This window comes from Pyrus communis, chromosome 4, assembly GCF_963583255.1.
Source record: "Pyrus communis chromosome 4, drPyrComm1.1, whole genome shotgun sequence".
In the NCBI taxonomy this organism is placed as follows: domain Eukaryota; kingdom Viridiplantae; phylum Streptophyta; class Magnoliopsida; order Rosales; family Rosaceae; genus Pyrus; species Pyrus communis.
The window spans coordinates 17,721,010-17,745,843 of NC_084806.1; the positions used below are offsets into that span (position 1 = coordinate 17,721,010).

General features: G+C 37.4%; 3 protein-coding genes across 3 annotated transcripts; 1 reads left to right on the forward strand and 2 right to left on the reverse strand.

Moving 5' to 3' along the window:
- Positions 1-6,384: 6,384 nt before the first annotated feature.
- Positions 6,385-6,969, reverse strand: LOC137731359 (mitochondrial import receptor subunit TOM7-2-like). Its single transcript, XM_068470459.1, has one exon. It carries the CDS (start codon positions 6,909-6,911, stop codon positions 6,690-6,692), a length of 222 nt encoding a protein of 73 aa, XP_068326560.1. The 5' UTR covers positions 6,912-6,969; the 3' UTR covers positions 6,385-6,689.
- Positions 6,970-19,468: 12,499 nt separating this feature from the next.
- Positions 19,469-21,502, forward strand: LOC137731601 (uncharacterized). The gene is made up of 2 exons (XM_068470757.1): positions 19,469-19,762; positions 21,248-21,502. Exons 1-2 carry the CDS (start codon positions 19,595-19,597, stop codon positions 21,293-21,295), a joined length of 216 nt encoding a protein of 71 aa, XP_068326858.1. The 5' UTR covers positions 19,469-19,594; the 3' UTR covers positions 21,296-21,502.
- Positions 21,503-21,629: 127 nt separating this feature from the next.
- On the reverse strand, positions 21,630-23,841 carry LOC137731600 (F-box protein At5g07610-like). The gene has a single exon (XM_068470756.1). The coding sequence runs from the start codon at positions 23,700-23,702 to the stop codon at positions 22,485-22,487; it is 1,218 nt and encodes a 405-aa protein (XP_068326857.1). The 5' UTR covers positions 23,703-23,841; the 3' UTR covers positions 21,630-22,484.
- Positions 23,842-24,834: the final 993 nt, after the last annotated feature.

Below are 24,834 nucleotides of genomic sequence, written 5' to 3' on the forward strand. Positions count from 1 at the left end.
ACGACAAGCGTAAAAACAACAAAACTTCATGAAAAGTCAATCCTGGTACTATTCACTTTACACTTTATTTTGTCCTTATTATTAAAACTTAAAGTTTTCAAGTCATTTTCATTAGTTTTTCTTATAAACAAAGCACAACATTTAACCTTTACGATCGAATTCCATTTCATTTTCTACGTGGTCTGAAAACACAATAGACATAATTCTTCTCAGACAGCAACTAAAGAATGCATCCTAAGTATATGTCTAATGAGAGACTGAAAGTTAAAAACTCTTGGACTATAACTAGACTCTTCACAGGGAGATCAGTGAATCCTTGGTTTTACATTGTCATGGCACTCATACACAGAAATGCATAAACATATGTGCATGCATGTGGTGTGCTAATGTATGTGTATGTATAGACCATAACACTACAAGAATGAGGAACCTAAATACGGCAAGGTAATAAGTGTTAGAATCTAAAGACTATGATCTCTATTGTAAGGAACGAATCGAAAATGAAGAAGGTTTCTGGAGAAATCTCAGAGAGTTGCAAAGAGAATATTCACAGAATGATCATTTTCATTCATTCACACTCAGCACACAAGACATGTGCGAGAGTAATATCGTTGGGAAAAGAGAGGGATTCTTTCTCACAAAGTTCAATCTCCACCATTCATGTACAAGTGGCAATACACATTACTAACACTAAGATTAAATCTCAGCTGTCCAATTGGAATTTAATCCAATGGCTCACATTTAAACCTGAAATTCTAAGACTTAAACTAATATTTCTCTAGCACAAACACTTACATTCCAACACTCCCTTCTAAGTGTTATGCTGAGATTACTCCAAGCTTCTTTCTCAGGTATTCGAACCGATCTCTAGCCAATGCTTTGGTAAGAATGTCTGCAACTTGCTCATCAGTCTTACAGTACAATAGATCAATTTCCCCAACTTGTAATGCACTCGAATGAAATGAAATCGTCTATTTATATGCCTTGTCTTATGATGATGCACATGATTCTTGGTTATGGCTATAACAGATGTCTCATCACATAGAATTGTTGTAGGTTCAACCTATTCTTCACCAAAATCTGAGAGAACAAATCTCAACCAGATTGCTTGTGCAGTAGCTTATGCTGCACTGACACATTCAGCCTCTGCAATGGATAGTGCAACACTGCTTTACTTGATTGATGCCCATGAAAATACACCCGAACCAAGGTTAACTACATATCCAGATGTGCTTTTCATGTCATCCTCACTCCTTGACCAATCACTATCACAGTAGCCAATAAGCATTGCTTCCTTCCCTTTCTCATATGCTATACCATAATCAAGTGTGCCTTGAATGTATCTAAGTACTCTCTTGGTAGTTCCCATATGTTTTCTGGTAGGACCATGCATACATGTAGCTAACAGACTTGCTGCAAACATGATGTTTGGCCTTGTTGCAGTCAAATATAGCAAACTCCTAACTATCTATCTACATAGACTTTCATCAGCTTGTTCACTTCCATCTATCTTAGATAGTTTTTCATTCACTGCAATAAGGGTAGCAACTGATTTACAATGTTTGAAACCAAACTTATCCAGCAGTGTCTTTGCATACTTCTTCTAGTGCAAGAAGATGTAAGAATCAATTTGTATCACACCTAAGCCCAAGAAATGATGTAGCAACCCAAGATCAATCATTTCATAATGTCTCATCATCTCAGTTTTGAACTTCATCATCAATTCTTGTGAACTCCCAGTGTAGATGATATCATTCACATATAGAGAAACAATGAGTACTCCACTTTCAATAGTCTTCACATATAATGTTGCTTCACTTAGGCTTTTTTGAAAACCAGCCTTAGTGAAATAAGAGTTGATTTCCTCATACCAAGCTCTTGGAGCTTGCTTAAGACCATATAATGCCTTCTTGAGTCTGTAAACTCCATCTTCCTTGTTCTTAATCACAAATTTATGGGGTTGATCAACATATACCTCTTCATGAAACACTCCATTTAAAAATGCTGACTTCACATCTAATTCAATGTTCTAACTGTGTCAAGCCTAGCAACTGGTGCAAAGGTTTCATTAAAGTCTATCCCAGGCTTTTGAGAGTAACCCTTTGTAACCAGTCTTGCTTTGTTTTTCTGCACTGAGCCATCGAGATTCAACTTGGTTTTGTAAACCCATTTGACACCAATTACTAGCTTATCAGATGGTCTACTAACCAACTCCCAAGTATTGTTCTTCTCTATCATTGCAATTTCATTCTTTATTGCTTTCTGCCATGATTCATCCTTGGCAGCTTCTTAAAATGTTTCAGGCTCAATGATACACAGATTGCATCTTTCATACACTTTTGCAATGCTTTTATATTTGAGTGGAGTGTGATCGAAATCCTGTGGACCTGAACTTTCACTATGTCCTGCATCACCAATTCCATCATGTGCTTCTTCAATATTTTCTAGTGTCTCACTATCACCTTCTGTAATCTCAGCTTGAGTCAAACTTGATTGACTAGTCTCATTTTCTTTCTCAGTAAGTATATCAGTAAATGGAACTGAAACACTACATTCTTTTTGTGCACTCCAATCCCAACTTGCTTCCTCATTGAACACTACATCTCTAGAAATGACAACTTTTCCAGATTCAATGTTATACAAATTGTAGCCTTTCTCACAACTTCCATACCGCAAAAATACACGTCTTATGCTAGACAAATCAAGCTTCTGTCTCTGTTGTTCTGGAATATATGCATAGTACAGAGAACCAAACACTCTCAAATGCTTAATTCCTGGCTTTCTTCCATTATAGGCTTCAAATGGAGTTTTCTTGTCCAAGGCTTTAGTTGGACACCTGTTTAAGACATATACTGCAGTGTTCACTGCTTCAGCCCAAAACTCCAGTGGTATCTTCTTCTTAAACATCATACACTTAGCCATCTCCACAATGGTCCTGTTTTTCCTTTCAGCCACTTCATTCTGCTGTGGTGAGTATGCCACAGTAAGTTGTCCTTCCATTCCCATTTCTTCACAAAACTTGTTGAACTCCATGGATGTATACTCTCATCCTCTGTCACTTCTTAGTTTCTTCAACTTATACCCACTTTGCAATTCAACAGTAGCCTTAAACTTCTTAAAGACATTGAACACCTCAGATTTGTATCTTAGGAAGTAAACCCAACACATCCGAGTACAATCATCTATAAAGGTGAGGAAGTTCATACTTCCAGCCTTTGTAACAGTTTGCATTGGTCCACAAACATCAAGTGTGGACCAATTCCAGCAGAATAGTGGCCCTGCTTGTTGTTTCTCTTGGAAAAGAATCTTTGCAACGTTTCCCAAGAATGCACCCCTCACACACTTCATTGGTGTTCTTGATTTCTGGCAATCCAAGTACCATTTCTTTCTCCTGTAGTAACTTCAAACTATTGACATTTAGATATCCCATTCTCCTATGCCAGATCAAGGTTCACTTATTCACACTTGCCCTTAATGCAAAATGTAAATATGTTTGAAGTTTCAAAGGAAAACTTATGTTTCCTTTCTTTGGCACCTTAGCAATCAGATTAGAGAGAAAACAGTCATCATAAATTCAGCCTTATTATCTCCAAAAATCAGAAAGTATCCATGTTCCATCATCTACCCTACACTTAGTAGATTCTCCTTAAGACCAGAGACAAGCATTATTTCTTTGATATACCTCTTTCCCATCTTAGTGTCCACCACCAGACTTCATTTTCCAATAACAGCAACCAATTGCCCTGTCCTTATTTCTACTTTTGCAATTATGCTTCTGTCAATATCAACTAGTACATCTTCTCTACCAGTCATGTGGTTACTACAACCATTGTCCACATACCATACATCTTCAATAGACTTCTTGTCAATCGCATTATTGCATAGAACATGGTTGGGGTAGGAAGGACTTGAGTTGCAAAATTTAGCTGCTGAACATTTTTCTTGTTGTTGCAGTCCCTTACAATATGCCCTATTTTCCCACAATTGTGACACTTAGGTTTGCCTTTAAGAAAACATTCTCCATAATGGTATTTATCACAGTACCTGCAAAGGTTTCTTCCACCTTCTACAACTGCAATTTGCTTCCTAGATTGGTAAGTAGGCTTTTGATCCCACTTTTTAAATTTTGGTTTCCAATTCTTCTGGTATCGATTGCCTTGATTTCCAAAAGAATTGGCAGATTTGAAATTCACACTTAGACTTGCAAATGCTCTTTTAGTCTTTTTCTCATTATGTCTCTCCAATCTCTGTGCAAAACTTTTCATTATGGCAACCACCTCTTGAACCTCAATCACATCTATATCCCTTGAGTGTTCAATCACAGAGCATATAGGACCATACGCAAAGGGTAAACTAATCAACATTTTCGGCACAATTCTTTCTCTAGACAATTCCTCTCCATAACTTCTCATTTGATTTATCAGATCAAACAATTTTGTAAGATAAACAGGCAAAAACTCATCATCTCTAATTCTAGTATATTTGAATTCTCTAAGAAGACCTTGTAATTTGATACTTCTAACCTGTTTGTCGCCATGGAATTCTTGCATCAAAATATCCCAAGCTCCCTTAGAAGTTTCTTCATAAGAGATTCAAGGGGAAATCTCATCAGAAACTGCTCACTGAATTAGCCCCAACGCCTTGGCATCTTTCATGAGCTTCTTTGTGAGAGTTGCAACATCACTCGATTCCTCCTCCTACTTCTTTGCATCAGATTCATTAGCTCTTTTCGAATCTGAGCACTCTACTCCTTTTTCAACAAACTCCCATAATCCATGAGACTTGAAAATAGTCTTCATCCTTGTGCTCCAAAACTCATAATTCTCACCGTTGAAGATTGACACTCTCAGCTCACCACCTCCAAACCCTACCATGTTAGACACAAATCTCGCAAGCAATTTCTTTAAATTCCTTCACATATTCAATCACCCATTGTTAAGCAACCAAACGAGGCTCTGAGGCCATGTTAGAATCTAGAGACTATGATCTCTATTGTTAGGAATGAATCGAAAATGAAGATGAAGGTTTCTAGAGAAATCTCAGAGAGTTGCAGAGAGAATATTCACAGAAGGATCCTTTTCATTCATTCACACTCAGCACACAAGACATGTGCGAGTGTAATACCGTTGGGAAGGGAGGGATTCTCTCTCACAAAGTTCAATCTCCACCATTCATATAATCTACCCTATAAGATAGCTACAAGTGGCAAACACATTACTAACACTAAGATTACATCGCAGCTGTCCAATTGGAATATAATCCAATGGCTCACATTTAAACCTAAAATACTAAGACTTAAAACTAATATTTCTCTAGCACAAACACTTATATTCCAACAATAAGTAGGATAATCATACAGCTTTCCAAAAACTAGTGAAAAAAGAAGAGCTATTGATGTGTAAACAGATACAAGTCATACAACAATACCACTCACGAGGCTAATAACGTTCAATCAACAAGGTGATGAAATTATAGGGATGTGAGCAGACGAGATTATATCATTCGCCAAATGGAAGTTCACAAGGAGCAAGAGATTATATCACTCATGATGCTATTTTGTTGTTTACAGACATAAGGGGAGCAATCAAGTTTGGGAAAATTGATGCTGTAAAACATGTACTATTTGACAATGTATACCTAGACAAAACAAAATTTAATACAAATGATCCACCATTAAAGAGCAGAATACGATCTAATGACAGACATATTATAACCTACTATTTGCAGGAATAGTAATATATTTCCTGTCTGAAATGAACCAATCTCCTACTCAATAGTGCAATCAAGGTCAGCTCTTAAAAAGACAAGCGCAAAACCTTCTTTGTTTTCTGAAAGGAGAGAAAATCTAACCAAATTCCCTTCAGTTTGACATGAAAGGATTCCGTTGACAACATGGTTGTCCGCTTCGGTTTAGCCTGGCTGCAGCACTAGGGAAGGTTAACGCAATCAATGCAAAATACGGGTCTTTGTCTTGGTCCACAAATATGTAACAAATCAAAGACTTCAAATGATTTTTGTACTACGATAAAATTCTCGACGCCTCATAATCATAGAGCAAAAAGGAAAATTAAAATTGATACAAAACACTACTGTTTTCAATCCGAAGCAGGGTATGAAAACTAGTGACTATTGCTATACATCCCTAAATAAGCATTGGAAAAATACTCGGTCAAGGTACATATGATTTCTCAGAAAATAGCTTGGAAGAATCACACGCCAATGCTAGTCCCAAATCGTTTACTTCATGAACCTGAACACAAATTACTCAAACAACTACCAAACAGAAAAGGCAGACAACCAAGTTGCACACAAGATTCGCAAAAGCAAGAAATAACATTACACAAAACTAAGAAACCCCAAACTTATAATTGCAATCATAGACTTAAATTGCAATCAAATAGGATTATTAGGAAGCAGAAACCCCAAGTTTTATATACTCCATAAATCCAACAACAAAAGGCAACGTCCTCAGTGAAAAGTGCCCATTGGTCAGTTTAAGTAAAGCATACATAAAATTCCTCAAATCCAATTACTAAACCCTACTACCTCCCTAAAATATAGAACAAAACCCTAAACAGTACCCAGAACCATAAGATGTAGATTCGACGAAAAAGGCACCGACCCACTAACCCATTAGAGACAATACCCAAATCCCATCACGGAAATTGGATGATCCAACCCGGATCGCATCAGACGGGGCTGAGAAGTTGGGAAAGTTGCGGCTTGGGTTCCGAGTTCATGCCGATGATGATGACCAGGGGAATGAAGCCGTAGTGGGTGACGACCTTGGCCTTCTTCAGGGCCCACGTGCTCCACTCCTTGAAGGATTGAGCCACCGACCGCTCCTCCGAGCCCTTGGAGGGCTTCGCCGGAGTCTTGCCCTTGCTCTTCAGAGATATTCTCGACGCCATTGAAATTTGCTTCTGGAGTTTGTGCGAGTCTGCGCGCCTCTCTCTAAAAAAACCCTAATTATATTGCTTGGGGGTCGTGGCTCCATAACAAGTGTCGTTAGCGTGACGCGACTTGTGTTTAGTGTGTAGCGCGCATCACAACCGTCGTTTTTTTATTTTTCGTTTCTTCCACAAAATTCTAACTTTTATCTCTCACAAGTCACAGGAGGAAAGAAAAAAAATGTCTAATTCATGCAATAGTAGGAGAAATTTTTCTTTCTTACCAAAACACGTGTGGTACATTATGTATTTTTATATAAGTGGTGAGAAATTATATTTTTTAAGTTATTAAATTTTTAACACACATATCTCAAAATTTGTATAGTTAGACATGGTGTACCACCTCATACCTCATATTCCGATTACACTAAAAATCTCTCTTATAGTAGGTTGGTGGAAGAAAAGAAGAAAAAGAACAATTAGATTTTTCTTTATCTTTTTTTAGAATCAAATCATATTTGTTAATAAAAACTTGGGGTTTTTTTTCTTTTCAAAAAGATGTTTTATTCGAACACCAAAAGAGTACAAACGATAGCGTAAAAATCAAACGTGACTATGAAAATAAAAGTTGCGTCTTAAAAAGACACGCTGCTTGAATAAGCTGTCATGGCGCAAAAAAAAAATTCAATAGCCTAAGACCATCTCCAATGATTGGGCTAAAAGTCAAATTTTTTAGTCTGAAAAATTTAGTTTTTAGCCCAAAAACAGTTTTTCTATTCCAACTGTTCTACCCTAAAATTTTAGCCATGGATTATTAAAGAATGAACTTAGGCTTTTTTTTTTTTTTGTTAAATTAAATTTTTTAAAAAAAAATAAATATGTAGACTATCGTAAATTAATTTTATGAACATTTTAATCTAAAAAAATTTAAATTCCGATAAATATTGGGTAGAGTCCACCCCGATTTCTGGGCTAAATTTTGGGGGGAATTTGGCATTGGTTTAGCATTTAGCTCAAAATGTCCCCTTGGGTTGGAGTGGGTTTGGGGGGAAATTTTGGGGGGTAATTTGGCTTTTAGCCCACCATTGGAGTTAGTCTAACGGCATATACAATGCAATCTAAAACAATAAGCCAAATAGACTAACATTGTAAAAACCTTCAGGATAGAAAAAAAGAGTCAAAAGATAGACACGAAACTTCTAAAAACTCCAGCAAAAAAATTATTAATCTCTAAGGGCCTGTTTTGTATTTGATTTGGATCCAAAGTTTTTAACTCAAAAACAAGTTTTGAATCACAAATTTAAAACCTTTGTTTGGTTGTGGGTTTGAATACAATTCTCAAAACCATAACTCAAAAACATCTTAAAACAAGGGCTATTGGTTGAAAACACAAAAAGTGTGTTTTTAGACTTTTTATTTTATGGATTATCACTTCGGACTCTCTCCCCCTCTCTCTCCTCTTTCCCATTCAATGTACTCCCTTCCCTTTGTTGGAAATTTTGAGTAGAAATTTCATTGTCCCACATTGACCATTCTCAAAAGGATTCCTCATTTTATAAGGCTTTGTTCCTTATAGAAAGTGATTTGAGTAATAGGCCTTGGAGACTAAAATTGGGCTCACCCTTGGGATTGGGCTTTGAGGTGTAATAATTAATTGATAATTAATATATAATTAATTATCAAAAGATGGGCCTTGGGCCTTGGGGCTCGGGCTCTAATAATTAAATTATTTAATTAATTATTTTTAATTAATTTCGAATTTATTTCATTAATTAATTATTTTTCTATTATTACCAACAGACTTATCTTTCAGATGAAGTCTGAAGAGTTCAAAAAAAACACAAAGCAAAGCACCCCTCTGAAGAGATGTCTCCCAACAGTCACACTACATTCTCATACCTGTTGCGAACATGCATAATCCCATTATATATACATCCATCTGCATGACATTTAGAACACAAAAAATCAACATTCTTCTTCTACAATCATAAACATCCTTTCTGAGATAACCACACAAAAATTCGCCAGAAGTCAATTTTTCCGGTGTTGGAATTCCTAACTTAGATCATTGAATCTTGGTGAAGCAGACGTCCGAAGAACTACAAGCACTGAGTAGGGACGAAATTTCTGTTTCAAGGACATTGCGGTACGCAAGCCTCATTCTTCAATTTTTCTGTTTAATATTATTTCATTGTTCATACTCTGTTCAATATTTATTAGTATTTATTATTCATTAGCATATATAATTTATCACAGATTGTTGACATATATCCAACAATCTTGAAACAACAAAAATGGATCAACAATCTGTGAACGTGAATGGCGCTGTGCCAAAATACTCCGAAAAAGCCTGAGAAGTTCAAAGGGTTGGACTTCAAGAGATGGCAACAGAAGATGTTGTTTTTCCTGACAACCATGAATCTCGCTCATGTTGTCAAGGAAGAAGCTCTGAAGTCTAATGAGAATCCAATGACGAAAGATATTGTCATGGCAATTGAAGCTTGGAATCATTCTGAGTTTTGTCGCAGAAATTATATTATGAATAGTTTGGATGACAATCTCTACGACATTTATTCTCTGCGCAAGACAGCGAAGGAGTTGTGGGAATCCCTGGAGAAAAAGTATAAGATTGATGATGCCGGTTCAAAGAAATTTGTTATCGGTAAGTTTCTCAAATATACAATGGTGGATTCAAAATCTGTTGTCTCTCAGGTTGAAGAAATCCAGAAATTGATCTATGAACTGCACTCCGAGGAATGCAAGATCAATGAGCATTTCCAAGTTGGGGCGATAATTGAAAAGTTGCCAACTTTCTGGAATGACTTCAAAATTTATCTCAAGCACAAGCGTGTGAGATGAATATGGAGGATTTGATTCTAAGGCTACGAGTGGAAGAAGACCACAGAAAGGCAGACCGTTCTAGAGGGTTTACTGTCATTGAAGCCAATGCAAATTATGTTAAGGGATGAAACTCTAAGGCCAAGCTGAAGAAGATTAAGGCTTTGAAAACCAAGCAGTTTGTACAATATGCCCTTGCTCCAAAAGGCAAGAATTTGAAGAAGATAAAGGGCGCATGCTATGTGTGTGGCAAATCTGGTCACAAGGCACAAGATTGTTATCATCGCAAAGATGGAAATCATGCCAACGGAAACAACAACAACCATGCTAACATGGCAACCGCTAATGAAGAATTGGATGTTGTTGTGTCCGAGGTCAACATGGTCTCAAATGGGAGTGAATGGTTGATGGATACTGGTGCTACCAAACACATCTATGCTGACAAAAATTTGTTCACTGAATACCATCCTACTGCCCATGGAGAAAAGCTATATATGGGCAATTCTGCCTCATCTGCGGTGGAGGGCAAAGGCAACGTGGTACTCAAATTCACATTTAGAAAGAATCTCACCTTGCTGAATGTGCTGCATGTTCCTGAAATGAGGAGGAACTTGGTTTCTGGACCTATTCTGATTGCTAAGGGCTTTAAAATTATGATGGAATCTAACAAATTTGTACTTACCAAGGGTGGGATGTTTGTTGGAAAGGGTTATGTGGCTGATGGCCTTGTGAAACTCAATGTAATTGCCATTGATGATGCTAATAAAATAAATGTTTCTACTTATATTGTTGAGTCTTCTAATATTTGGCATGCTAGATTAGGACATTAATTTTCGTTCCATGCAAAGAATGGTTAAATTAGAATTGTTACCTAAATTTGAAATTGATTTTACTCATAAGTGTGAAACATGTACTGAATCAAAATTTGCTAGGCAAACGAGAAAGTCAATTCTGGAAAGATCAAATGAATTACTTGGATTAATTCATAGTAATCTTTGTGACTTTAAATCCACACCAACTCGTGGAGAAAAGAATTATTATGTCACTTTTATTGATGATTGCAGTAAGTATTGCTATGTTTATTTGATTCATAGTAAGGACGAAGCTTTGAATATGTTTAAGACATATAAAGCCGAAGTTGAAAATCAACTTGAGAGAAAAATCAAAGCACTTAGATCCGATAGAGGATGAGAGTATGAGTTTACTGCCTTCTCAGATATTTGTGCACAACATGGAATTATACATCAAACAACGGCTCCATACACACCACAACAAAATGGTGTTGTCGAAAGAAAAAATAGAACATTCAAAGATATGATTAATTTCATGTTAAATAGTTCAGGGCTTCCACATAGTTTGTGGAGTGAAGCTTTACTTACTGTAAATACCATATTGAATAAGGTTCCTCTAAAGAAGATTGACGAGTCACCTTATGAATTATGGAAAAGACATAAACCCACTTATAAAGCCCTCAAAGTGTGGGGTTGCTTAGCAAAGGTGCAAGTTCCGTTACCAAAAAGAACGAAATTATGACCTAAAACTATTGATTGCGTATTCATTGGATATGCAAATAATAGTGCTGCTTATAGGTTCCTTGTTATAAAATCATAGATTTCTGACATACATGTTACACTATATTAGAATCAGCGGATGCAAAATTCTTTGCGGATATATTTCCTTACAAAGAAAAGGAATCTGGTGCTAATACAAAGAGGGTTCATGATCATAGTCATGATGAAGCCTCTTCTTCTGGTGTTCAAGATGTGGAACCAAGAAGAGGAAAAAGAATGAAATTTTCTAAAAACTTTGGACCAGATTTCATTGCTTTCTTGTCCAAGAATGAACCTAGAACTTTTAAAGAAGCAATGACCTCTTTCGAGGCTCCTTTATGGAAGGAAGCAATTAAAAGTGAAATGGAATCCATTATGGAAAATAACACATGGGAATTGATTGATTTACCTCTTGGTAGTAAACCAATTGGTCATAAATGGATTTTCAAGAAGAAACTTAAGGCGGATGGAACCATTGATAAATTCAAGGCACATTTAGTAGCCATAGGTTATCGCCAAAATGAAGGGTTGGATTATTTCAACACCTATTCTCCAGTTTCTTGCATAACGTCAATTAGGACGTTAATAGTGATTGTGGCTGTATACAACTTTGATATACATCAAATGGATGTAAAAACAGCTTTTTTTTTAAATAGAGAACTAGATGAAGAAATATACATGGAACAACCTGAAGGGTTCGTGCTTAAAGGACAAGCAAGCAAAGTGTGCAAATTAGTTAAGTCATTATATGGACTTAAACAAGCACCAAAACAATGGCACAAGAAATTTGATCATACTTTGTTGACACATGGGTTCAAAATAAATGAATCTGATAAATGTGTCTACAATAAGAGTAATGATAAAACTTGCGTTATTGTCTGCTAGTATGTGGATGATATGCTCATAATGGGAAGTGATAAAGATGTAATAAACAAAATAAAGAAAATGTTGAATTCAAACTTTGACATGAAAGACTTAGGTCAAGCCGATGTCATTTTAGGAATTCAAATTAAGAGAAATAGTGATGGGTATGTCCTTACACAATCCCATTATGCAGAAAAAATATTACAAAGGTTTGGTCAATTTGACTGCAAACTTGTTGCAACTCCTTTTGATGTTGGATGCAAGTTGAAGAAAAATAAAGGCAATGCCATATCTCAACTTGAATATTCTCAAGTAATTGGAAGTCTAATGTACTTGATGAATTCAACTAGGCCAGACTTAGCTTATGCAGTAAGTAAGCTTAGTAGATATACAAGTAATCCGACACAAGAGCATTGAGATGCTTTAGTAAGAGTGTTAAGGTATTTGAAAATACACTTAACTATGGATTACACTACACAAAGTATCCACCTGTTGTAGAAGGTTTTAGTGATGCCAATTGGATTTTTGACACTACAGAATCCAAGTCGATAAGTGGATATGTTTTTACCTTGGGCGATGCAGCAATATCTTGGAAATCCTCTAAACAGAAATGTATAGCTCGGTCCATCATGGAGTCAGAGTTTATAGCTTTAGACTTGGCTGGAGATGAAGTCGAGTGGCTCAAACATTTTCTGGAGAATATTCCAATGTGGCCAAAGCCTGTGACTGCTATATGTATACATTGTGATAGTATGGCTGCACAATCAAGGGCCAAAAGTCATGTATACAATGGCAAGTCGCGACACATTAGGCATCGGCATAATACTCTTAAGAAGTTGCTCTCCAAGGGAATAATATCCATTGATTATGTAAAATCAAAGGAAAATATAGCTGATCCTTTGACAAAAGGCCTACCAAGAGAGCAAATATTATTTACATCGAGGGGAATGGGTCTCAAGCCAATTCAATGAATCGAACTGGGCAGAAACCTAACCTAGCTGATTGGAGATCCCATGGTCTAGGTTCAATAGGCAAACTGATTAAGTTTGATTCAAAAGTTGAGCAGACAACTTACCCATTCTTATGATAAAATGTGTGTTGTCTGTTGAGTTTGAGGGGTTATGTCTTATACATTTAATGACATTAATATCTTGTTATCAAGAGGAATATGGCAGACTATTCTTAATTAATGTCACCTATATCGGAGTAAATGGGGCCGCATTTATGAGAATTGAAATGGCTCAATTCTCTAAAGCTCCTGCGAAATCCAGGATCTGTTCAGGGCCGAAATGAACACAACCGTATGAATTGACGTGTGGCAGACATGATATGTGTGTAGCATATTGTCTCGGTTTACTACTGCGGTGAATAGTTCAAGATCTTCCACATCCACTGCGTCACCAAGTAATCCCGATATGTTTTCACTAAGGTAAGTTTAAGTCCAAAAGACACTTCACCCAATGCATATCATGTCTATTCTCTCTCAGTTTTAGGCAGCCTAGTCATACATTTGCATTCAAATGTGCGGTAGTTGTTGGAGTTTGAATGAAATTTCAACTCAAATGTGGGGTATTGTTGGAAATTTTGAGTAGAAATTTCATTGTCCCACATTGGCCATTCTCAAAAGGATTCCTCACTTTATAAGGCTTTGTCCCTTATAAAAAGTGATTGGAGTAATAGGCATTGGAGACTAAAATTGGGCTTACCCTTGGGGTTGGGCTTTGGGGTGTAATAAATAATTGATAATTAATATATAATTAATTATCAAAAAATGGGCATAGGGCCTTGGGGCTCGGGCTCTAATAATTAAATTATTTAATTAATTATTTTCGGATTTAATTAATTTCGAATGTAATTATTTTTTTTTTAATTATTATTACCAACAGACTTATCCTTTCAGATGAAGTCTGAAAAGTTCAGAAAAAACACAGAGCAAAGCACCCCTCTAAAGAGATGTCTCCCAACAGTCACACCCCATTTTCATACTTGTTGCAAACATGCATAATCTCATTATATATACATCCATTTGCATGGCATTTAGAACACAGAAAATCAACATTCTTCTTCTACAATCATAAACATCCTTTCTGAGAGAACCACACAAAAATTTAACCAGAAGTCAATTTTTCCAATGCTGGAATTCCTGACTTAGATCGTTGAATCCTGGTGAAGCAGACATCCGAAGAACTACAAGCACTGAGTAGGGACGAAATTTCTGTTTCAAGGACATTGCAATACGCAAGCCTCGATCTTCAATTTCTCTGTTTAATATTATTTCATTGTTCATACTCTGTTCAATATTTATTAGTATTTATTATTTATCAGCATATATAATTTATCACAAATTGTTGACATATATCCAACACCCTCTTGCCTCTTCAATCCTCTTTTCTCTATTGCATTTCCAATAGCCACCATCTCTATCCTTCTCCCTCCGACCAAGACAAATCGATCTCTACCGCCTCTTCAATCATCTCTTGTCTATTGCCTCTTCAATCTTATCTCTTCTCACTTGCATCCACCATAGCCACCACATCTTCCCTATGGTCATTGGATCTCAGGTTTGAGACCACCAATGTTAGTGCGAGTTTGGAGTAAGGAGTTGGTAAATAGCTAAAGGAGTCGCCGATAGGGAAGTGAGGGATGTATTGGTCGAGAAATTGGTCTTTCACCGCTAGGGATGGGAGAGATGCGGTGGTCGGATAATTGCTTAGGCTGGTCGTTTGACTTTTTCTGTTTGGATTAGTTTTGAGAAAATGCATACCAAACAAGGTTTTGAATTTAAAATTTTTAAATCAAAACAAGTGTTTTTAAAAAAAATTAAAATTTCGTTCTCAAGTTAGATACCAAACAAGCCCTAATAAATCCACAATAATTGATTAAGAGATGGGTAACTGTAATAGAATTGTGTATTTTTCTTTCCAACAGCTGACCACGAATAGATAGCAACATCTTCCATATGAACTTCCAGACCGGGCATATTATTAAGGAACCGGATCCTCAACGGATCCCAATAATTCAAGCCCAATGATCATTTGATCTGGGCTATTGAAATTTGATCCAACGGCTACAATTATTATAACTTTAGAGAGGCCCCTGTTTGTAGCCATTTGATCAAATTTCAACGGTTCGGATCATTTGATTTTTAGATTCAGATTATTGGGATCCAAAGGAGATCCGGTTCCATTATTAAGACCTAGATCAAAGAAAACAAAATAATAAGTAACATGCAAGATAAATAGAAGATTTAGTCTTAAAAAACTGAAGCAAGAGACTTCAACTAACCAAATCAAAATTATACAACAAAACAAGGAAAGGAAAGTCAACAAAATTAACTAAATCAAATACAACAAAATAGGCAACATGCACTATAGTTTTATGAAGTAAAGACCAAATAGACTAAAAGTAAGAAAAATTGTTTAAAATCACTAAACCAACAAACAAAATGAAAAGGGATTGACCCCAAACTCCAGCCAGCATAATTAAAGAAAAAAGGCTAAATCCCCAAAATGGTCCCTGAAATTTGCATTATTAGAATAAGATTATACCGTTTGGAAGCCCAATGGTTGCCAGAAATGGCCGGAAAATAACCTCAAAGTTGACTGGTCAAGGGAAAACTAGAAAACTCACCGAAAACTGGGTAAATTTTAAACGTTCATAACTTCTTCAATACTCAACGAAATCAAGTGATTCAAACACATAAATCATACTTCTCGACGAGACGAAGAGAATGGCACCTTTTTCGACAGCTAACTAGGCATGGTTTGGCCGAAAAACGGCTCGAAAGTGGCTATCTTGGTCCCAAGTTAGCCACTTTTGAGCCGTTTTACAGCCAAACCAAGGCAAGTTAGCTATCAAAAAAGGTACCACTCTCTTCGTCTCATCGAGAAGTATGATATTTGTTTTAGAATCACTTGATTTCGTTGAGTATTGAAGAAGTTATGAACGTTTAAAATTTACCCAGTTTCCGGCGAGTTTTCCAGTTTTCCCTCGAACCAGTCAACTTTGAGGCTATTTTCCGGCTATCTTTGGCAACCATTGGGTTTCTAAATAGGTATAATCTTATTCTACACTTTCCTATCTTCATTTTGATATATTATGGGTCGAATTTGGTTAAGAAACGATTGAGTTACAAACTTAGAAAATTGCCCAAACTTCTAGCTAAGAGCTCCAGGACACTTAGCGGAGTTTTTAACGAAAGGACCAAAATGATGGATGGTGGACAATCTCAGGGACCCCTTCTATTGATTTGAAATCTCAGGGACCAAAGTGATGTGTTATGTAAATCTCAGGGACCATTTTGGCGATTTAGCCAAGAAAAAAAAAGTAAACTACGACAACCAACCCCTGATCCTTGTAAACCCACCCCCAACCCCCAAAGAGTCCAAGTCAGCTTCCCAAGTCCCTTTTGAACCCCTTTGAAAACTAAAATAATTACAAAAGAAAATTATATTCCAATAATTATGCAGAAGATTTCAGATTAACCACATTAATTCTAACACCCCTAAAACTTGACGAGCTTGATCAAATGAGTTTGGAGCAAAGAACACCATGATAGGGCTAATGGAGAACTTTGGTAAGCAGGTCAACATGTTGGCTAATAAAAGAAATATAAAAAAACCTGATGACTATCAAGTGCCGCCTTTTTATGAATAAAATTATCAAGTTCAACATAGCAAGGGCAAGCATGATGAACATGATTAGAAGCAAGATAAATGGCACAAAGGTTACCATAATGAAGTGATAAAGGAAAAGACAACTGAACACCAAGCTCATGGAGAAGATAACAAATCCACATAGGCTACCAATATTCTAATTCAGCACTGGAGCTAGATACCATCAGTTGCTTTTTGAGTACCAAGAGATGAGATTTGTTCCAAGATGAATTAAATAGCCAATGATAGGAGCGACGAGTTTCCGGATAACCCGCCTAGTCAGCGTCATAATAAGCAGATAATTGTGCAGAAGTAAGCTGATTAGTCAAAGTAAGACCAAAATCCATAGTACCTTGACATAACGTAGAATCTGTTTAGCAGCAATCATTTAAGTAATACGAGGAGAAATCAAGAATTGAGCAACAATATTGACAACAAAAGATATGTCAGGGTGAGTTAAAGTAAGATACTAAAGGGATCAACGAACTCATGATAAGAAGTAGGAGAAGCAAGAAGGGACTTATCAGATGGCATGAAAACAATCTTGGTGATAAGCAGTATAGAAGCAGGCTTGTAGAAAACCATTTCAAACTTTTGGAGAAGATCATGAGCATACTTGAATTGAAGGATGTGGAACCTATTAGAATCATGAGTAACTTGTAAGCCCAAAAAATAACTGAGGGGACCAAATCTTTAATGTTAAACTTTTGAAGAAGTGCTGTAAATTGAGTGAGAAGTGCATATGAGCTGGTAATAATTACAAGGCCAAATCAGATAAATGATCATGTGGTCATAAGGTATTCGGAAAATAGCCCTTGTGCTAAAAAGACTCGGATTTAAACCCCTGTGGTGTACTCCGTTAGCAAATTTAGTCCAAAAGTGACTTTTCCGTTAACTATCTGTTAATATTTGTACTTTCACAACTCTATGTTTAAGAAGCATGGATAAGAAGAAGGTCTGTAATTTGTTAGCAAATTTAGAGGAAAACATCATCTCCCTAAAATCGGAGGAACCGAAAAGCCCTGCAATTTCCTAAAAATGCTAATACTTGGAAACAGGGAAGTGGAAACTAGTAACAATCCAAACAAAGAACAGACTAAATCTCTAATCACCCAAACATAGAAATTACAAAATTACCAAAACATGAAAGTTCTCCGAGGTGCGTCCAAACAGAAGCAAATTGGGGGAAAAATGTACAATGCTTTCAAGATTTTCATGAATTTAACAATTCACCTAAATCAAAATCTTAAGAAGCAGGAGCTTACATATGTATTAGGCTGACGAATGAGCTAGAGAAGTTGTTGTGCTTGAAATAAGTGGGGAGCAGAACCCGGGCGAACTCGGGCAGGTTCCAGACGATGAAGCTCTTCTTGTTCAAGCTCCACGACTCGATCTCGTCCGTCACGGAATCATCCACCATGTTGTATGCCTTCAGCAGAAACGACGTCGGGCCACCACCCCCGCCGGCAGTCGAGGAAGAAGAAGGTGCACACGTCAAAGTACAATTTTACCCATGTATTAACAGATAGTTAACGGAAAAATCACTTTTGGACTAAATTTGCTAATGGAGTACACCACAAGGGTTTAAATCCGAGTTTTTTAGCACATAGGCTATCTTCCGAACACCTTATGACCACAGAGATCATTTATCCTATTTGGCCATAATTACAATGTTGTCAACATTTAGTGACAAGAAAATAGTGTTGGAGGCATTATGGTCAATAAAACGAGAAGAATCTGCTTGACTCTACTGAAATTCAATATGGAGCAAAAAGGAACTGACTCGTTGAAATCAGGCACGTGGGGCTTGTTTAAGGCCATACAAAGATTTGAGATGAAGCATCTTAGAAAAACTCGTTTATACCTTGACCTAAAATTCGTGCATTGTTCTGATGGTATCCTAGTCCACCAGTTAAGCTAGACCTTGAAGATGTTACCTTTTCAATATTTCCAGACCATCTATTCATTAGATTCAAATGAGATCCATGAAAAGATTGTGGAACCCGAAGTTTCATATCTAAGCTCAATTAGTGGCGTGTTGTTCTTAGTTCATTGCATTAGACATTACAAAGCTCATTGTGCCTCACTAGGGCACATGGGAGAAATAGGGTTGAAAGTTCTTGTTGAGCATATTTGAAGTACATGCAGTTTTCCATCCATCGTTGAGTTCCTACAACGATCTATGAAGACAATGTTGCATTTATTGTCCAACGGGTCCACCATTTCAGCCCATATACAGTCTTTATGTGTTGGTACATACGCTAAGTATCCAATGAGTCCATATACTTTAAAGACTCACTTTGCGATCCATTGCAGATTCAATTTGTCCCTATATTTATTTTATACGATGGTTATCCCTATTTAATAGCTCAACTAGAAATGCTCTAACTTCACCCTTGCTAATTGGATTAAACAAGAAATGATCAAATTTAGATCCTTAATTACTTCCCCAAAGAATTTTATTTTTCAATTGGAAGTCCTTAATGTTTTTGCAATCCAACAAATTGCCACCCAATCCAAGTATGCGATGGCTAATGTATCAAATTAAAAATAATTTTTATAAGGTAACAAATTAAGATGAACATAAGTAATGTAACAACAATAAAATAAAAAACAAAGAAAAAAGAAAATTTGAGTTATCGTTGCAGCCAAACAGAGGATTAGACGGACATAGCTGAGCCTGAGCCCGAGCATTTCAATCCAGGTAAATTCGATACAACTCTACAAAAAGCAGAGCGTTGGAGGAGAGAGAGAGAGAGAGAGAGAGCAGAGAGCAGAGAGCAGACACGAGAAGAAAATGGGGGGAGGAATGGAAGCAAACAAGAACAAGTTCATAGAAGAGTGGGGATCCGTCAGAGAAAATCTCGAGCACAACTTCCGCTGGACTCGCCGCAACTTCGCCCTCGTTGGCATCTTCGGCATCGCCATCCCTATCTTGGTTTACAAGGGCATTGTCAGAGACTTCGTAACTCCCTCCCTCTCTCTCGCTCAATTATTTATGTTTATTTATTTAATTTTGGAAATTAATCCGGTGGATCCGTTTGGATTTTGCCTAATCGATCGCATTAGGTTTCCGGATCTCTTGATTTTTGATTCCTCAGTAACTCGCTTTAGCTGTTTTTTGGTTTAATTTTTATAATTTTCAGAGATTATTTGACTTTTAAGATATCATTTTTTCTCAAATTATGGAATGTTCAACATTTGGGTTTTGACCCAAATTGTGTTTTAGGAAAGAACAGATGCTTTGGGGTCGTAAAATTAGTGCAGAATCATCGTTTGTGAAGTGTTTGAACTAAACTCTTTTGGCATTTTTAGGGGTTTTGGCAAATTCCATAATTTTTCTTAAAAATTGGGTTGGGCATAAATAACCCTTTGTACTGGGAGTTAATTACAGACTGAGGAGCCTTTCTTGCGTAAATCGTAAGAAAATGCGTAGGCTAGATTGGAAAATGGGTTTGAAATGTCCCTCGGTCACTCATCCATATTGGAGAGCTGCATCACTGTGGGTTTTAGAGCATTTCTTGGGTTGTGCATTCTGTTGGGAAAATGCCAGTAATATTTCCTTGAGACTGTAACAATTAACATAGATGTTCGAAGAGGTGTCTCTATGGGTGGAAATCTTTTGGTAGGAAAAGGGGTTGAAGGGACAATGTAACGTTGCCTGCCAGGGATCTTCTTATTCCTTATTAGTATTTTCTTTTAGAGGGGAAGGGAGAGATGAAATATATAGGTTTTAGCTAACGTTTTTCTTAGTTTTCTATTTGATTCTTGTTTTGCATCGCGTTTCTTTTTCTTGTTAGTTGCTGTTGTATATTAGAAGGTATGGTCGTAGTATGCGAAGCAAGTTGTCCTTTCTGCATCAATGGTGTCATTATTTGCCGTTGTTAGAACCTGTTCGTTGGCAGTCAGTTGCCAAATTATCGGATATCCTTTTTGTTGTAAAATCATGTCCTTTGTCCAACTTCTTTTCCTCCCCCAGCCTAGTGATTTCTTTTCTCGTTGCATACTTTATCCCACTTTATATTCATTGTTGGACGCTTCTGATTTTCCATGTTCACAATATTCAGTTGTACTTATTGCAGAGATGAACACATGTAAGGATAAGGGCTTCAAAGTAGACAGATTTTTCATAAACTTGGAATACTGAAAGTTACTAGTAATATTGAAGACTTATTGTTTTGCAAGATAGGGTTAGTCTTAAGCATTAATACTCTTACCCTCGTTTCGTTTATACAACCACAAAAACTTTGATTAGGTACTTATCAGCATACTTATCCCTAGTATTTTGTGTGGTTGCTATGGTTGATGATCACTCATTTATATTGCATCTTTATCTTTTTGGTTGGCTAATCATTTGAGTGAGTGCTCACACTATCACCGCACAAACAATTTTGACATTCCAGTCTTGCTGTCAACCGATTGACCAACATTTTGTGTTCTATGATGACAGCACATGCAAGATGAGGATGCAGGAAGACCATACAGGAAGTTTATATGAGTAGTCTGAGAATGTTTTGATAATAACTGTGGGACCAGTCATAGAACGTTTACGGGACCACAAGTATCCCTCTACTGGTAGATGGAAAGTGTTTCATTTTCTTTGTTGATCTATGGATCATAATGTCATTCAATTTGGTAAACTTCTGCCTTTGGTGATATTTTCTCCAGTTCAGTTTATCTGAATGAATCCTTGGTTCCTCATTTATTTGTTACTTTTACCTTTCATTTATTCGGTTCGTCTGAATAAGAGATGCGATCATGTTTCGTGAGAAACGGAGGCATATGCATTGGATCGTAGCAGTTGTTGCCACATCGATGTATATACATTTGATGGTGTATGCTTAGATGATTGATCATGTTATTTTCCATGTACATGGTTCAATTCATAGTCTGAAAATAAGGCGAAATTTTTTCTGGCAGTAACCACCAAGCTTCTAGTAGCACAGTTCATGGTGTCGATCCAAAGAACAATTTAAAAAGTCCCAATTTGATCAAAACCAACTAGAAACTAAACGCATGAGCTTGAGCTTCGGAAGAAATGTAGGAGACAACCGTGCCGAACAAAAACAGCACCTACTCCTATTCCTCTTTCCTTTCTGCTCGAACCACGCTCGTAACCCGTGGAACAAGACGCTTGAATCCCCATGCATATTGGCAAATGCCAGTCTCAGAGTACTCGTCAAACTTCGGAAAGGCATGGAAATTGCACTGAAGGATTCTTTGGCGATAACGAGTAAAGGGAAACCGCTGTATGACTAGCAGTGGATTGCATGCTTGGACAAAAACAGGGAAACTGAAATGTGTGGTTTTCGGGTGGAATAGTATTGGAGATGGGTTCCGAGTGTTGGTTGGGACTCAAAAGTATTTAGAAGTGTCGAATGTGCAGCTAGTACGCCGCAGATTTGAGGAAACTGGCTGGGGAAAGAAACGGCCTTGAACTGTCGGATGAACAGCTTATCAAACAGGACCATAAAATTTCCAAACTACATTCACAGACATTGAATTACACGAAAAGGAGCGATATCCTTCGAATTAGGGCAGCGGAACACATTTACATAAGCTAACAAGTCTTACTTGTCATCTACCCTGGCGTCATTTCACAAGCGGCTTCTATGACATTGAGCAACAGAAGTGAGATGAACAAAAGCAGACACGGAAACACGCTTACATCAACAAGGGAATTGTGCTCAAACAGGACAGAGAGTCTCTATGAATGGAAAGGCATTCTCCCATTCACACTCAGCTTTCTCATATGGAACTAGACACATGAGCTGCTTCAACGAACCATCCTTCAACCCGTAAGAGAATAACCTACCACAAACAAATAGCATCAGTTCTGATTCCTCCTGCCCTTCTGCTTCTGCTTCAACCATTCTCAAAACCGAAACACGAAACCATTCGCTGCCAACCCCATACATATCACAGAATTCCACTCTAAAGGTAGCAAGATTGACACGGTGCCTCAGCCGCCACCCAGAGTAATCCTCCTTCAACTCCAACACATCAAATTCCACATCCGAGGTCGTGTGCATTATCAACTGCAGATGGCCCCGAGACTCCCCAAAATACTGGATAGTGTTACACGTTAGGTATCGCGGCATGGGAATCGGGTTCAAGCACTCTTCGTCCACATCGAAACAAAGGGAAGTCTGCTCCTCACTGTACCAGTGAATTGCCCGCCTAAAAAACACAGGGGCACCGAAATGTGTTGCTTCTGGTGGATCAAATTTGATTAGAGACGGCTTCCAAGCGTTGTTCTGGGATTCATAAACACGAAGCGAATATACATCGTCAGCGCCATTCGAGCTCCTCAGTACACACACTATCTTGAAGTGGGGTGAATGAGTCGGATCAAAGGCCATATTCACACCCTCTGCGCAACCGACTTCATCCCTCGGAAGATTAATGGTCTTGAACTGCATGGTGATGGGATTACAAACAAAGATTCTAATCCCACAATCATCCTCACTAACAGAGGTAATAAAATCATGTGGGATACCAAAATCAAACGCTGTGTTCTTGAAATCGGGGTCGTCCGTAAGGTAGGCAGAGGAACACAAGAGCAACCCATTACAGGATTGAAGGATTTTGATGCGTGGAACACCCAGATAACTCAGATACGGAGGGGGATTCGCATCGAATTTGGGGTGATTCGAGTGTGTGAAAGAGACATATTGGAATTCTGGGGTGGGCAAGTAGTCAATGTTCAAGAGGAGGCCGGAGGGGGCCGGAGTACCTTGGCGGCGGACTTGGGCGGCGATGAATTGGGGGCAGGAGATGAGAGAGAACCAGTGGTTTGACACGCATTTGAAGCGGACGAGGGATTTTGTGGGCAGTCGGAGGAGGATTTGTGTGAGTATGTCTTGGCTGTTGGCGACGGCTTCTCCGGGCGATGAGATTGCCATCTTCGTCCGATTCCTGCAAAGCAAGAAGTGAAATATGGCAGTGAGAAAAGAAGAATGAAGTTGCAAGGAAGGATAACATAGACTTCGACGAGGCTTTAAACCTACGAAATCTAGGGACGGATGAGGGGATTTTAGGCCACCTTCAACTTATGGTTGATCAGAGGGCTCGTTTTAACTTTCTGGCCCTCCAAGATTTTTTAAGATATTAATATTTTAATAAACAGTACAAGGTCATATTTATCTCCGTCTCCAACCGAGGGCCAGAAGGCTCATTTTAGCCCTGTCACAAAAAACCGTCTCCAACCGAGGACTAAATGGCCATAAGGCCAAACATAATTTATTATTTAAAAACTTCAACTTAAACGTTGTTTAAGTTTCATGTTGTTAAATGTTTTTTTTTTTATGTTGTATAATTTTTATGTTGGTTAATGTTATTAATATTATTTAATGTTGTTTCATGTTACTTAATTTAATTTAATGTTGTCTAATGGCTTAGGAGGTTATAGAAAAAAATAGAATTAGAAAAAATATGAAACAAATTTTGTGAAATAGAAGTTATAGGAAAAAATGAAATTTAAAAAAAAAATGAAACAAATTTGTAAAATAAAAGTTATAGGAAAAAAATAGAATTAAAAAAAATATATGAAAAAATAGAAGTTATAGGAAAATTTTTGTATATAAAAAAAATATTCAAAGAATTCCTGTCAGTTATAACCGACAGGAATACATTTGTATTATTTAGTATAAATGTATTACTGTTGGTTAACCGACAGTAATACATTTATATTAGTAATACAAATGTATTCCTATCGGTTATAACCGACAGGAAATCCAACATAAGCAAAAAAAAATGACCAGCCTCGGGCTGGCTGCATGCTGCCAGCCCTCCAGCCCTCTAGCCCTCTGGCCTAGCCTCGGTTGGAGACGATTTTCGGGCTATTTTCGACCCTCTGACCCTCTGGACCCTTCGGTTGGAGATGGCCTTAGGGTTATGCAATCGGGGTAAAATGCCCACTGAACTATTTTACTCGGTTGAAATTGACCTCTGAATTATTTTTTGATAAATTAATTTTCTGAATTATTTAAAAATAGTCAATTAATCCTTTGCCGTTAGGTTCCGTCCACTGTTCCG